We start from the raw sequence: 14255 nt of genomic DNA, 5'->3' as shown, positions 1-14255 counted from the left end.
TATTTTCCCGGTACACCAGTTCAATGAACACCGTCTGGGCATTAGCATTGATACTTATTTCCTATTATTGTCGAAGCCAGCGTATAGCTATATTTTTACAAACGACTTAAGTAATCTATATTCAATATAAATGCTGTAAGAAAATAATAAAACAAACTTGAATCATATATTGCTTACTCATCAATTATCTAGGGATCCACGTCCTACAACCTTAGCTTTTTTGTGGATCGCTATTTTCCAAAATTGAAGTTATTTTCTGAAAGCTCGCGAAGTATACATGTATACGCATCGTTCCTTCTGATTATTGTACATATGTTGATGTATATAATTTATTTCGTATATTACATGAACCTTTTGTAAAAGTGTAGACAATATCATTTTATGATATGTATACTTTGTATTACGTTTTGATTTTCGTTGATTGGAAATAAACTATGATTGATTGATTGATTGATTGATTGACTTGTTTTGATTTCGTTAAGGAAATTTATGTATAGTTAAATTAACTGCCTCCCGTTTATTTTCAACTCATTGTTTTCTCGTAACCTGACATATCATAAATATCCAACTAGACAGCAAAATGGATATCATTTGCGTGTGTTAAGAACTGTGCTAGTTCAGTAGACACCATTTACACAGGTCCAAGGTTCTGAAACTCCCTTACTCCAGACTTTAAAAATGTTTTTGTATTGAATTCGTTTAAAAGAGATAGAAATTATTTCTGCCGAAGTCTTATGGTGCAACAGAAACTAACTAATAAAATTGTGGTTTTTTTTTTTCTGAAGTATAGGTTTTGTTTTGAAGTAAAATGTTATAAATTCTTCTTAGACCTCGTCTGCTTAACATTCTATATCACATCCCATGTATATCATGTTATTGCGAACTTGTTTACTATCGTGCGTGCCTTCACGGAAAATATTATGATTTCCGCTTTCAGCAATTCCCTGTGCTACTTTCTCGGTTGCTTTAAACGCTATGATGTCCTGCTATGGCTAATTGTCTCTGTGGGTTTAGACCTTTGTTGTATCAATAATGATCTAGGCTGTTTTCTAAATGTCTCTTTCCCCCTATTTCTGTCTCCTCTTTTCCCACTTTTCTATTTTTCTCTCTTTCCTCATTTCCCGCACTCTTGATAAGTTGTTCACCTATTTGCCTCATCCCTGTGTGGTACCCACATGATAGAGGCGAAGTCTTTTGAGTGGGTACCTTAATTTTTTTTTTGTCTGTACAGAATGAATAAATAATTTGTCATGTGTAAATAATGCCTCAGTTTGTAATAACTACAGGCATGAAACTGTTATTCCTTGCTACCTGTGTAAGACTCCTTTAAATGCATGTCAGATTTACGTATTTTTGTACATTCTGTTGGAAGAAGTGGAAATAAAATTTTGAAGTGAATTGAATAATTGGGAAAATGTTTCGGAAAGGTTTGTCATAGTGCTCGGAAATGAATAGAACATGAATGCACAATCATTCTATTATGATATGTATTGTAAGCATCTCTTCTTCTTCCTTCTTATCAGAATTTATGCCAACTTAAAGTATGGATTAAAGAGGACCAACCTGCATGGTTTAAACACATAGCGTAAATATATATATATATATATATATATATATATATATATATATATATATTTACAATAGAGATGTATATAGACGTGAACACACGTAATACATGCATGTATATTGGTAGACCGATTAACCATGGAGTCAATAATGACACAAAACTACTCAAAACATCCATCAATGCCGCTCTAAGCCGAAAGTTTGGAAGAATGAAAATTATATATATATATATATATATATGTATATAATGTTTATGTAGTTGAGTTCGACACTAGCACTGGTGTGGTTTCACTCAAAATGACGCTTCAAAACAGCCTGAATGATGGCACAATCTAAGTACACTGCAGATTTCCCTTTTAACAGTGTTTAATTTCTAAACATCATGATAACATGCAAATTTCGTGGTTATTATTTTTTTAATGGAGAGGGAAAATGACACAAATTATAAGAACTACGAAGCAATTACGTCACCATTTCTTAATTCCATACAAGAAAAGAAAGAGAGAGAGAGAGAGAGAATTCTAGGGAGCAGAGCCAGAAAGAGAAAGAAAGGAGAGGAAGAGAAAAAATAGAAGTTAAACTCAATTAGCATGGTTAAGGGACACAATGATCTTGCCCTTTCATAGAATATGCTGTGTTCTTTAAATTGTTTTTTCTTTTTACTGGTATTATCATGTAGGCATTTCCGTTTTAGAGGTTTAATAATCCACTTTTTAGAGATTTAACATTTCACTTTCCCGCGGAATTACATTTTCCTGAGGCGAGTGCGAAAACATTGGCTCTATGAGAAGACATAAATTCCAAGGGACTGTCAAGAGTTAGGTCTATACAAACATTTATTACAACAACAGAGACTAGGCAATATTTGTTCTAAAAATCATAGGACCTCAAAAGTACACATCTTGTCGTTCTAGCCTGGTCGGTAGGTGATCAAATTTTAGATTTATAATACCTGACTGCTCGCAATATAAGTTGTACAACGATTTCGATCCTCGTCGCATCATACGTGATTGACTAATCACCGACCAATATACAGAATAATGTACACCATTATACAGGTGCGTCTTAAGACTGCATGATGTAATGTTAACAATGATGTTTGATACCGTAAAATATATGAAGCTGAGATGATTATCCGTACACTGTATTTTTATTTTATTTCATTTTCTTCAACACAGTTTCGAAAAGAAATCAAATTTCTTTTCATTTAAATCACAAAAGAGTCAATACGGTCAGACTGACGGATTATAATATACATGATTCGAAGAATGAAATTGAATGCAAACATTCATTCCGTTAAAATGTATTTTGTATTACCAAATTAGCCAATAATCACTGAAGAAGAATTGCAACTATATAAGGGGTTGACTAAACACGTAGCATTTCAGAGAACCCATGGAGGGGGGGGGGGCAGGATGGGGTAGGAGCATATAGGCTTACAGTTTTGTTCATATCAGAATGGTAAAAGAGACCTGAAACTGTATAATGTATTACATTTTATATTCTAGTACGTAAATACTAGCAAAGATTTGGTAAATTATGAACATGATTGTGATGATGACAGGGTGATGATGACAAATGAGACAATGAAGATGATAGTGATGATGGTGTTGATGAACATGATTGTGCTAAAATGAAATGGTAAGCACAGAAACGTTGTGTATATTTGTAGGAGATTTAGATTTAATTCACATACATTAAATATAGGTTCTAAGTATGATCAGTACAAAATGATATTCGCAGACTGTAGTCTGAGAATAACAGTTTTCACTTTCACAGTTCACCAAATGAATATTACAGGGGACTTGTAATTTGGCAAGAAGGGCCTGTCGTGTTTCTCGATTCTTTCGGTACTTGAACACTACTTTAAAATTTCAATTTGTTGCATATTATTCATAACTTCGATACATAAATCCTCGTATGTATACATTCAATGCATGTTTCTGTTTGAGATTTATGACATCAAATTCGTCCAGTCTTGCTTTGCATATTGATATTAAATATACTCTAGCCAAATCATTCGCAGTGGACTCAGCGTCAGCTATTCCGCCTCAGGGCATATGGACAGTGATTATAACCTCTTGCTTTGAAATGTCTTGTTCATACTTTTCTCCCGTGTTTATTTGACCATAAAGAGTTATGAAATAGACCTGATTGTAGGACTTTTGAATCGTGTAGTATGATGCCGCATTATGCATGAGTAAACTTATATACATTGGCTTGCAACTCAGTGTTGGTGTAACATGGAACGCCTCACTTCTACGACTATGTCGGGGTTGTAGAGCGCATATGAATATTGCACATTAGATTTATGCTACGAGCTGATGTAATCCAGAGTTTGCAAGTGTGTGAATGTATAACTTGGACAAATAGAATTGAACAAGGATCGTAAATCGCATAGCTGGCCCAAATCCCCACAACAAAGAAGGGGTGTTCATTTATAACTAGACAGCAATAATGACAATAATCACCGTAAACTTTATAATAGTCATCATGTTTTACAAAATGTTTTTGTCACAACCTTTTCTCACAAAAATTTATGTTTACCACAAGTGCATCCAAGATACCAAGAATGAATGCAATACGCACATTTTGCATTTCATTTTCCATTCCACTGCGATGATTTGTTCATGAAGGTCACACATTACAATACTCGTAATGATTTCAATCTATTTTTAATGGCATATTAAGGAGCTAATGGAAAAGTAAACACATAGTAAATACAACGATATGATCTGGTGAGATGGTGATATCGAAACGATGATATTAATTAAAGCAGATAATGTACTAAAAAGTCACAATCAAATTTCGACAACAATTTTCAAAACAAAAGTACCACAATCTGCATGAAAAACCTTTCTTTTTTAATCGTCGATTTTTTTTCCCGCGAACACAAAGTTAATCACGATTGCAGGTCGAGCTCTTCTTTCATCCTGTGATTGGTCGTGCAGTTGGCAGTGATATCGTTGATCCAGGCGACGACGTCCATGCCGATCCTGGAGAAGTAACCACGATTGGAGATGGCAAAGGGGTCCACAGGACACCACTTGCCTCCGTCGCCGACTCCTTCAAGCGACCATGACGACTCCCCGTCGTACCTGGGACAGAAAAGCGGAGAACCGCGATCGCCTCGGCAGTACAAGTTCTCGCTTACTCTGGTTTTGAGAAGGAAATAATGAAGTAAAATAATTGTCTCTCTTTCTAGTTCATGATATTCATTTTGAAAAAAAGAAGTATGTTAAAGGGATAGTACAGTATTGGTGGAGATGAGAATTGGGCTCAAAACTTTTTGCGAGATACTAAGAAAACACTTATGATATAGTACAGAGCATACCATTTTAAGAGGAATTCAAAGTTGATTTGATGAAAATCAGGTTTGGAATGACTGAAACATCCAAAAACAAAGTAAAACAAAGCGATCGTAATAAAGTGTGGGTCCCACACTTTATTAGAATCGCTATTTTCAATCAGCCATTTCAAAACCAATTTTCATCAAATAAATGTTGAATTCCTCATAGAATTACATGCTCTATCATATTTCATAAGAGGTTTCTCATTATCTCACCAAAAATGTTAGAAACGTGAAATTAGGTATCAACCAAAACTATACAATCCCTTTAAAATGATATTCATATTCAGAGGTAGCAGGACTAAACACAAGTTAATCATCATTTTCCCCCATCGGAGGGGATGGCGGAAAGGGAGGGGTTAAGGGACAGGGATGGGGATGGGAGGGGTAGGGGAAGGGGAGAGGGAGGGGAGGGTGATGGGGGGGGGGGAGCATCGACGACCCAACTACGAGTACAACACTCTTCTCTTCTCCTATGTAGGTGCAGTCAATGTCCTCGGGCGACTTGGGTAAGCCTAGGTAGGATAACGATTAATTTTTAAGAAATAGGATGATTTTAGAGCAAACCAAATTGAACTTACCTGCTATTTCCGACTGGTTAGCATGATTTGCTTCGCCTAGTCTGTTTGAACCATGTCGAAAATTTCTTTTTGTGTTTGTGTGCCCAAATATGTAAATTAATAGTTTTTTGATCGCGTCGTAGGGACAATGATTCTTGAAACCGATCATTTTGGATGTGTACGAACAGGACTTTACCCAACGAACGTCTAGTGTCTGTCTGCCCACCTTGCTCCGCCTGTAGATGGCAATTTGTTATCGGTTGTGGTGGAGCCATATGGGGAAGTGGCGCCGATAAAGCAATTATATACAATGAAGGCATCAGTCATTTTTATGTCGGCTTTATTTTATACCCTTTCAGCTAGTGCATGAAAGAAAAACCAGCATTGTCAGAATTCTAATGGGAGAAACTACACACACAATTTGTACTTTTACTAGCAATAGTAGCAGTTTTACCAGGAGTAGTAGCAGTCTCACAAAAATTAGATCGTATCACAATTACGTCTAATACTTAAAACTACATTGCGTCCTTTGCCATGACTACCGCTAATAATTCTTTATGTATTGTACTACCAAAAACATGCTGTACGTTTGATTACCAATTCCCGTTACTTATCCCCATCCAATCCCCTATTCCGTCAACTAAAAACATTGAAAATTGACGATCTTCACACCTTTCAAACTGCTGTTTTTATGTATAAATACACATTTAATTGTCTTCCAAAATTTTTTGATGGTTTCTTCACTCCAAATTCCACCGTTCATTCATATCCAACACGTCAGTCGTCCGATTACCATCCCGAAAACCCCAGAATCATTTTAGCTAAGAAAATCATTAAAACATAATGGACTAGAGATTTGGAATTATTTACCCCCTAATTTAAAACAATGTACGTCGTTGAACATTTTCAAACGAGAACTAAAAAACACCCTCATAATCCAGTATACTTCTGACATATAAATATTCATACCACCTGGTCAACAAACACCCTAAACAATGAGTTCACGGCCATAACTGAAGTAACATTCACCTCATCACACTGATACACAAAATAACACTCAACGTACAAACCAAGATTCATCCCAACACAATGCACACCGCACTGCACCTCACGTCCTTCACACAATTACTTCCCACTCAGTGAGTGGCAAGATTTTCTTTATGTATCTCTTTATTGTGCCCTTCGCACAATTACCCCCCCCCCCCCCCCACTCAGTGAGTGGCAAGATTTTCTTTATGCATCTCTTTACCTGGGGCCATCTTCCTCGTCAAGCTTAGCTTATGATGATGGTCCCCTGCATTTCATTTTTATCATTTCCTATTGCTTCCTTTCATATATGATATTCGTTCTTGAAAAAAAGAAAATGTATGTAAGATCCAAACGTTACGAATATTAGCTGTGTAAATGACTATGTAAGTATTTTGTTGATTTGTTGATTTGTATTGATTTTGAAATGCAGACATAAAAACTGAACTGAATTGAACTGAACTACTGCGACAAATTCTGATACTACCGCTACTTTTTTCACTACTTCTTAAAATACTGCTTCTTAACCACAATTATTACTACTTCCGGTCAGCTATTCCTTACTACTTCCACATCTATTATTACTTTTGCAATAGAAACTTTCCCTATTAGTATGCTGCTAGCATGTTTTCCACTTTCTCCTTTCACTAGCTACCAACAGTACTCTTTTACAACTGCTACTACTTCTACTTCTTGTGCTTCTACTCTGTTTTTGTGTTTTTGCTACAAGCTCTTACGGGCACGTGAGTCTGGCAACAGTATCAGGGTCAGGAGGCCCTATGTAATCATTTCGTGTGCTGCACTGGTGTGATTGCACTGGAGACTGAAGGGGCACCGTACTAGATTGATCGGGGCTTGGCAGGCCCGACGAGCCCCAGCCTGTGATGTAGCACTGTGCGTCCGAATGGAGTGCGTGGAGATCTGGTGTATAGGCATTGTGAGGATCGAACATTAGAACCGAACTCAACAAAACAAATATGAGAAAATGCACACAAACAAGCAAAGGCACAAAAGAAAAACTCTTAGTTGTTTGATTTTATGTTTCATTCAATGATCTAGGTTAACGTTGATTAGGATACAACAAGAGAACAAAGAACACAACAAGGATTTCATGGAAATGACATTAAATGTTAAAGAGTTGATAAATGGCAGTAAAACCAAAAACAAAAACAACTCCCATCTGTCGATCCAACCCCCTTCCCGTGTTGTCTCATGGTATCTCGTTTTGCTCACAGTGAGCTGAAACGTGATTGCCGTGACTACCAGGAACATTATGTAAGCATACCATTATGTTAGCGGGGGAAGGTCTACATGCGTTTTCATTTTCGCTAAGGTTACATTAGACTATCCACTGCAGGGATGTGGATCCGTTTCCATCGGGGGGGGGGGGGGGGTAAAACGTAAAATATCTGTGAGAGGGAGCGGAGCGACCGAGCGAGGTGGGTGTGGGAGGGGGTATCTCCCCTCCCACACGAGAAAGACGTTACATTTCAGACCTGAAATTCAGCGATCTGGTGCACATACACTTTTTGTGGAATCTATGGATTGGAAACAAGCAGGAAAAGCTAAATTAACAGAGGATGATGATAGTTCTGAATTCATTTGAATTGAAGTGACTGATCTGACGCACACTTTTTGATGAAATACTAGCTAAGTTATGGAAGGGGCCCTGACGTGGGAGGGTGTGGGAAAGGGCACCCTCCCACGCAAGTGAGATTCCGCATTTTATAGACTTGAAATTCAGCAATCTGTTGCACAGTGTGAGAAATTTTTGGACAGCTTTCTATCAGAAAAAGCAAGAAACTTTCCTCATTTCGGGAATGATTGGGGGACAAGATGACATGTTTGCCCCCTTGTCCTCTACGATGGACGCCCCTGAATAAGATGGAGGTTTTGCATTTGTATAGTTGAAATGAAAATATCTTTCAAACCTTATTATTGATGGAATTTGGAAAGTTGTCAATGACCACAGGGTACTGGATGTATTGAGGGAAACCGAAAGATTAACTAAAAGGAGATATCCCCTCCTATTTGAAGGACCTTTTGTATTTCTTTTCTTTTTTTGGATATGAAGTGACAGAATAATCTGGTGCACACTTGATGAAGCATTTTGAATTCTAAAAATGCACTAAGTCTTTCTACGTGGAAAAACCATTAAACAGGGAGGGTGTAGGGAAGGGATACTATCCCCTCTGCCTCGAAAGAGATTTAGCATTTTCTGAATTGAAATTCATTTTAGCAATCCTGTGCACACATTGTCCCGAATTCACGAAGGTGGTACAAATGAAACCATGGTTTAAACCATGGACAAAAATCATGGAGGGCCAAGTGTCGCATGGAATATTTCGTTACGAAATCAGTCATTTCGTCGATGAAATGATTATTTTGTAACGAAATGACAAAATTTTGTAACTAAATGAACATTTCGTCCACGAAATGATAATTTCGTTAACGAAACGGTCATTTTGTCGACAAAATGACCAATTTTGTAACGAAATATTTCGTGCGACACTTGGCGCACCATGGTTTTTGTCCATGGTTTAAACCATGCTGTCATTTGTACCACCTTCGTGAATTCGGGCCTTTGGGTACAATATTCCCCCCGCCCCCGCGATTGACGCCCCTGATCTGCTGGGAATATATTGGCGGTTTGCAGGGAGACTGGAATTAGACAAATCTATTTCATTTTTTTTTATTTTATATTGAGATATAACTTCTCGGTTACATGTACTAACGTGTAATCAACGACATTTTTCTTTTATTCTTGGGTGGGGGAATGTAAGGTCAGAGCGACCTGTCATTTTAGACAATTGCGAATATAGTGATTGTAGCTGAGTAGAGATATGTTGGTTGAAAGCACAAAGCTTGTGTTCAAGCATGTCTGACAGATTGCTAATAGCCGAGACATGGAGGGATGGGGGTGGGGTTGGAAAGCAAAGAAGGATACAATACCTTTCTCCAATTTAGTCCTCGGCGGAAGACAGACGGTTCGGACACAGGAGCTGAGCTCGACAGGTTGGGTCAGGTTGACCAAAGCCAGGTTGGACAGTCGAGGTTTCACTACGCTTTCATCATAGTCATGATGAATGACAATGTTTTCAATGGACGCTGTCTGCTCGCAACCAACCGAAAGAGAAGTGTTGTGCTCGCCGAGAACTACCTTGATCTTCGTTTTGAGCCATGGAAGTTAGAAAGCATTAAAACTATGTTAGCCAAACAAGATTCGCTAAGTCTCGGGCAGTTGTCGGGAACGTTCGATGAGGGGCACTTCTGAAAGACATCATTGTTATATCATTGACACTACTTTATCATTTTAGAATTCCGTGTAAATATGGAAGAACACACAAAATAGCCAGAGATATCAAGTGCAATATATATAATACGCTGTTGAACTCGATGCCGGATAGGAAGACTTTTGATTCTCGTACAAACACTACAAATAATAGGTGAAATCTACCTTTGACCTGAAGGAGTGTCTATTAACTTCATGCTTGATGGATATAACTTCAAATTTATTCTATCCTGTTCGTCAAATCAAATGACATTGGACTCTTCCTGCTGAAGATGACGTTGTGGAACGACATTTTCGGTCAAACATGTCAAATGACCGTTTACTTTCGACAGCCTACCTTTCACCCTTAACATATTATATCACATTATTGAAGAAGGAACTTGGAATGGAGTGTGTCCAAGAGTTTCATGGACTCTACAGAAACGAGAGGCATCGCACTGCCATACCTTGAAGGGCTGCGGGTTAGCCTCGTCTTGTCCAATAGGAACGAAATTGCCATTGAAGAAGAACAGGTTTTCGAAACAAGAAGCTGCTGTAAGCACCCAATTGTTGCAAATCAGCGCACCGCTACATAACACTCTGCTACCGTTGCCCTCTTCGGCGTAGATGTACGCTAGCCAAGGCCATGCCTTTTCTGAGGCTTCAAATGAGTTATTGACTAAGGCCTCGCCTTCTAACACAGTTCCGGCTACTCCGCACTGCGAGAAATCTGCAAAAGTGATGTAGGGAATCGAAACGCGATTACACTAGCTTATAATGTGCATATTTGTACAAATACGTATGCAAGCTGCACAGTATATTACATAAATTTATGCTTTACATATTAATTTATTTACTTTTATGTAGATCTAAGGAATGACGTCTTTGATGAATGATGTTGATTGTAAGTGGAAATAAAGTACAACAACAATTAATGTTTATTTTTCCATTGTCCATTTCAAAAAGTGCAAAAACAGAGAACAATAACCTAACAACATAATTCTCCAAGACATGTACACACCGGTTAAAGAGCACATTCAAACATGCAACCGCTACACGCATGAGAAATTAATCATAATGCGCAACGTGTGTTTCTCCCAATAATGTTACAGGAGTACGTGTAAGATGATACGGTGTCCGATATTTTTTTTCCTTCTGGTTCTCGAAGTCTTTCCAAGTCATCATGTATTACGTGTCCGCATGTTGACATTTACCTATACACGCGTTTCGAGGAGAAGAACGCCGAACCAAGCGATATGATGTTAGTATACATACCTTCTTCTGTACTTTGTATGAAATTGGTAAGCCTGTCAAGCACGTCGTAGTTTCTGACAAAGACGTAATGCGAGGCTGGTGGGGACGAAGCAATCCTCTTCAATGCAGTTTCGTTTATAAACGATCCAATACCGACTGTGAATATTTTCGTTCCTGTGACAGGAAGGAAATAAAACGTTACACGTGAATAATTCATTTCATAGGTATTATGCTTTCAGACACTTCAACCCATTGCATCTTTGCGTATATAGTGCTCTCTCTTTGATTCGAACTAGTGTTTCAAAACATATCCAGTTGATGACATTATTCTATTAATATGAGAATATGTTAATATTTATCGCTATAGTTAAAATAAGCTTGTCATTGTTGAAACCAGTGTCATCAACCGAAATGAATTGTCATTGCAGATCAATTTGTTGAAGGTCATTGTTGTTGTTCAACACTGTCACCATAGGGAAAAGTATAGTGAAATATCTGAAGTATAGAAGATGCGCCTGGTTTTGCTTTGTTTTTTGGTGTTTTTTTTTTTTTTTTTTTTTTTTTTTTTGGGGGGGGGGGGTTCAACATGATTGGCCTAAGTACAAACTTTCTTCAGAATCCCTCAGATTTCCAGCGAAGTTCGGTTTGAACCTACTGTACAGCATAATGGATCTATACGTACTAACAGGCTCAAAAAGATCAAGGTTTTAGGGGCAAAAACAGAATATTACTGTATGTCAATAGGGCCCATCCCTTATCGTATAAATCAGTTTTCGACAGATTCTGAGCGACTAAGCAGTTTACCTGTTTGCAATTTTGAGCAAGGCTCGTAGCATCAGTTTTTGTTATAAAAGGAACATTGCTACGTCCATTGGGACGGGCAAGAGTCGGTATTTTCCCGCAATAACCTTCCAGAAATTGACCGAACACCCAGTAAGTCCCACTGTAACATATGAATTCATACATTACCCAACGCATTCATGCTTCATATTAGTATCACTAAAAGTCGGAATAGTACTCCTTCACAAAAATGTCCGTCAAGGTATAGAGACCATAAAATATCAGGTACGAGTTATTTTATGTTAGCCACTGTGTAAACGGCATATTTCTTCTACACTGAGGACAAATTTCGCAGTGTAACATTTAGGAACAGTAGGCGATCAAATTGCGGAGATAATGGAGTGAGTCTGTCTTATCCAACGGTCCGTTTCCCCCAACTTTCCTCTAGCCTTGTTATAATCTAGTAGAGTATAAGAGAAAAAAAAAGTTGTGTGCATTTCCCTTCATACTTTCTAAATATTGTTGTGTTATTCTGTGACATCAAAAATGTCGCAATCTTCGTATCCACTGATGACGACACAGGAATTTAAACACGACTTAAAGGCCCGAATTCACGAAGGTGGTCTAAATTTAAACCATGGTTTATGTAAATTTCTTCTGCGTAGATATGATTGACAGATTGCGTACGCTAAAAGGCATCCAGTACAAAAACGTGCGTTTATGCGTTTATGCGTTTATGTATTGGTATGCCTATTTAACGCTTATTTTAGACCATGGTCTAAATTTGTACCATGGTCTAAGTTTAAACCACCTTCGTGAATTCGGGCCTATATGTATATAACTATTGAATGAACTGTCTTCACATTGAATAATCCAATCCGACTTCTATCCATTACCGTTCTTCTTTAAGTCTGTAGCGAGGGCCATTGGGTCTTCAGTGTTGTGCTGTCCGTCGGTGAGTATCATGACCACTTTTTTCGCCAAGAGTCGCATTTCCGGCATTATGTGCAATTTAATTGCTTCTAGGCCCTCTTTAAGACCTGTGCCACCTGCCGAGGAGTTCTGCGTATAAGGGAAGACACCAAGGACGGAAATCACGATGGTACTGAAATTAATCTGACCAACGAAATGTCGTATACTAGTAACGAAATGTATTACGAAACGTTTACTAGAATGGGTTTAACGGGAACGCGCGTGAAAGAACGCCGACGCAAAAAAAAAGTTACGCGAGATGTACGGATAAACAGACATGTTTATTATTATTATTATTATTATTATTTTCGTACATCTCGCGTACCTATTTCGCGTCCTTCGGCGTACTGTTACGCAGAGACGCGTACTCACAGCGTATAACTGCGTAGTCACTTTACGCAACACTATGAAACAATACGCAGCACTACGCAACTCTACGCAATTTCTGGTGTGAACCCCCTTTAAAGGTGCATGGTCCCGGTGTTTTAGTCAAATGCGTACGCGCGCGCACGGCGCAAGTTTCCTATAGAGACCTATGCTATCGACTCCTCTTTAGCGCTTACGCTGTGGCCCACTTCCCCGAGTCCGAAGAGGTCCGATTCACTGCAGTCAGTGGTGGGATCACAGTTCGGCTCATGATTCAGCTGAGGGGGATGACAGCTTTAAATAGCAAACTTCTTTTGTGATGTCATAACAAGCACATATGCACGCACCCCGGCATTACTACGGACTACACCCTGCGCAGAGAAGACAACGAAGGCAACGTTACGTAGCTGCACCTACGCACTCTACTCTTGATGACAGCTCAACTTCGGTAATCTTCATCAATGCTAACGGTAATCGGCAGTATCATCAACAGCGCCCTCTACACATCTGAGACTATGCACCTTTAAAGTATCTGTGCAGTCACTGTTGGATGAGAAGACTACCACAGTGCATGATGTCACATGCGTACAGCAATATAAGGAAAATAAAAAGAGAATTTCACAAAACTTTACTTTTTGAGTAAAATGCGCATTTCTTTGACGTGTTGCTGACCTATATTAAAGATGATATTATTCCTTCTGCTTTCTGGAAGAGAGAAGTCAAGTGTTCTTATGTCATGTGAGAAAAGTGAAAATGTGTAGAATTGTCTTTATTCTTTCTTTATATCGTTGTACCAAAGTGACATCACAAGCTATAGTAGTCTTTTCATCCAGTCGTGACTGGACAGAAACTTCAACAATTCATAACTTTTTAACTTTTGATTGTCCGATTTTCCCCAAAATCTCATTGATGTGTTATACTAATATTGCTGCATTCACAAAACCCACATGTCTATGAAGGTGAACTTGTCCTTTAAGGTTGCCCTTTTTAGGTAAAGGAATCACCACAGATTGAGTCCAGTCTACTTGCCACTGCTTTTCTGACCAGATTTCTGACACACCGCCGTAAGTACCTCTTTGGTCTTTCCTTCCATTCTTTAAAAGCTCAGCTG

General features: G+C 38.3%; 1 protein-coding gene across 1 annotated transcript in view; it reads right to left on the bottom strand.

Annotated features, from left to right (window-relative positions):
* Positions 1-2075: 2075 nt before the first annotated feature.
* LOC140240741 (complement factor B-like) overlaps positions 2076-14255 on the bottom strand; it is a 33873-nt gene continuing 21693 nt past the window's right edge. The window contains exons 8-13 of the mRNA XM_072320507.1: positions 12703-12868; positions 11048-11200; positions 10240-10502; positions 9454-9667; positions 7239-7422; positions 2076-4721 (exon numbers count right to left, since the gene is read on the bottom strand). Coding sequence (XP_072176608.1) covers positions 4469-4721; positions 7239-7422; positions 9454-9667; positions 10240-10502; positions 11048-11200; positions 12703-12868 — 1233 coding nt within the window. The 3' untranslated portion in view covers positions 2076-4468. The remainder of the gene's footprint in view (positions 4722-7238; positions 7423-9453; positions 9668-10239; positions 10503-11047; positions 11201-12702; positions 12869-14255) is intronic.

Source organism: Diadema setosum, chromosome 17 (genome assembly GCF_964275005.1).
Source record: "Diadema setosum chromosome 17, eeDiaSeto1, whole genome shotgun sequence".
NCBI lineage: Eukaryota > Metazoa > Echinodermata > Echinoidea > Diadematoida > Diadematidae > Diadema > Diadema setosum.
Note: the sequence above shows the minus strand (reverse complement) of the source record. Positions and strands in the feature narration are given on the sequence as shown.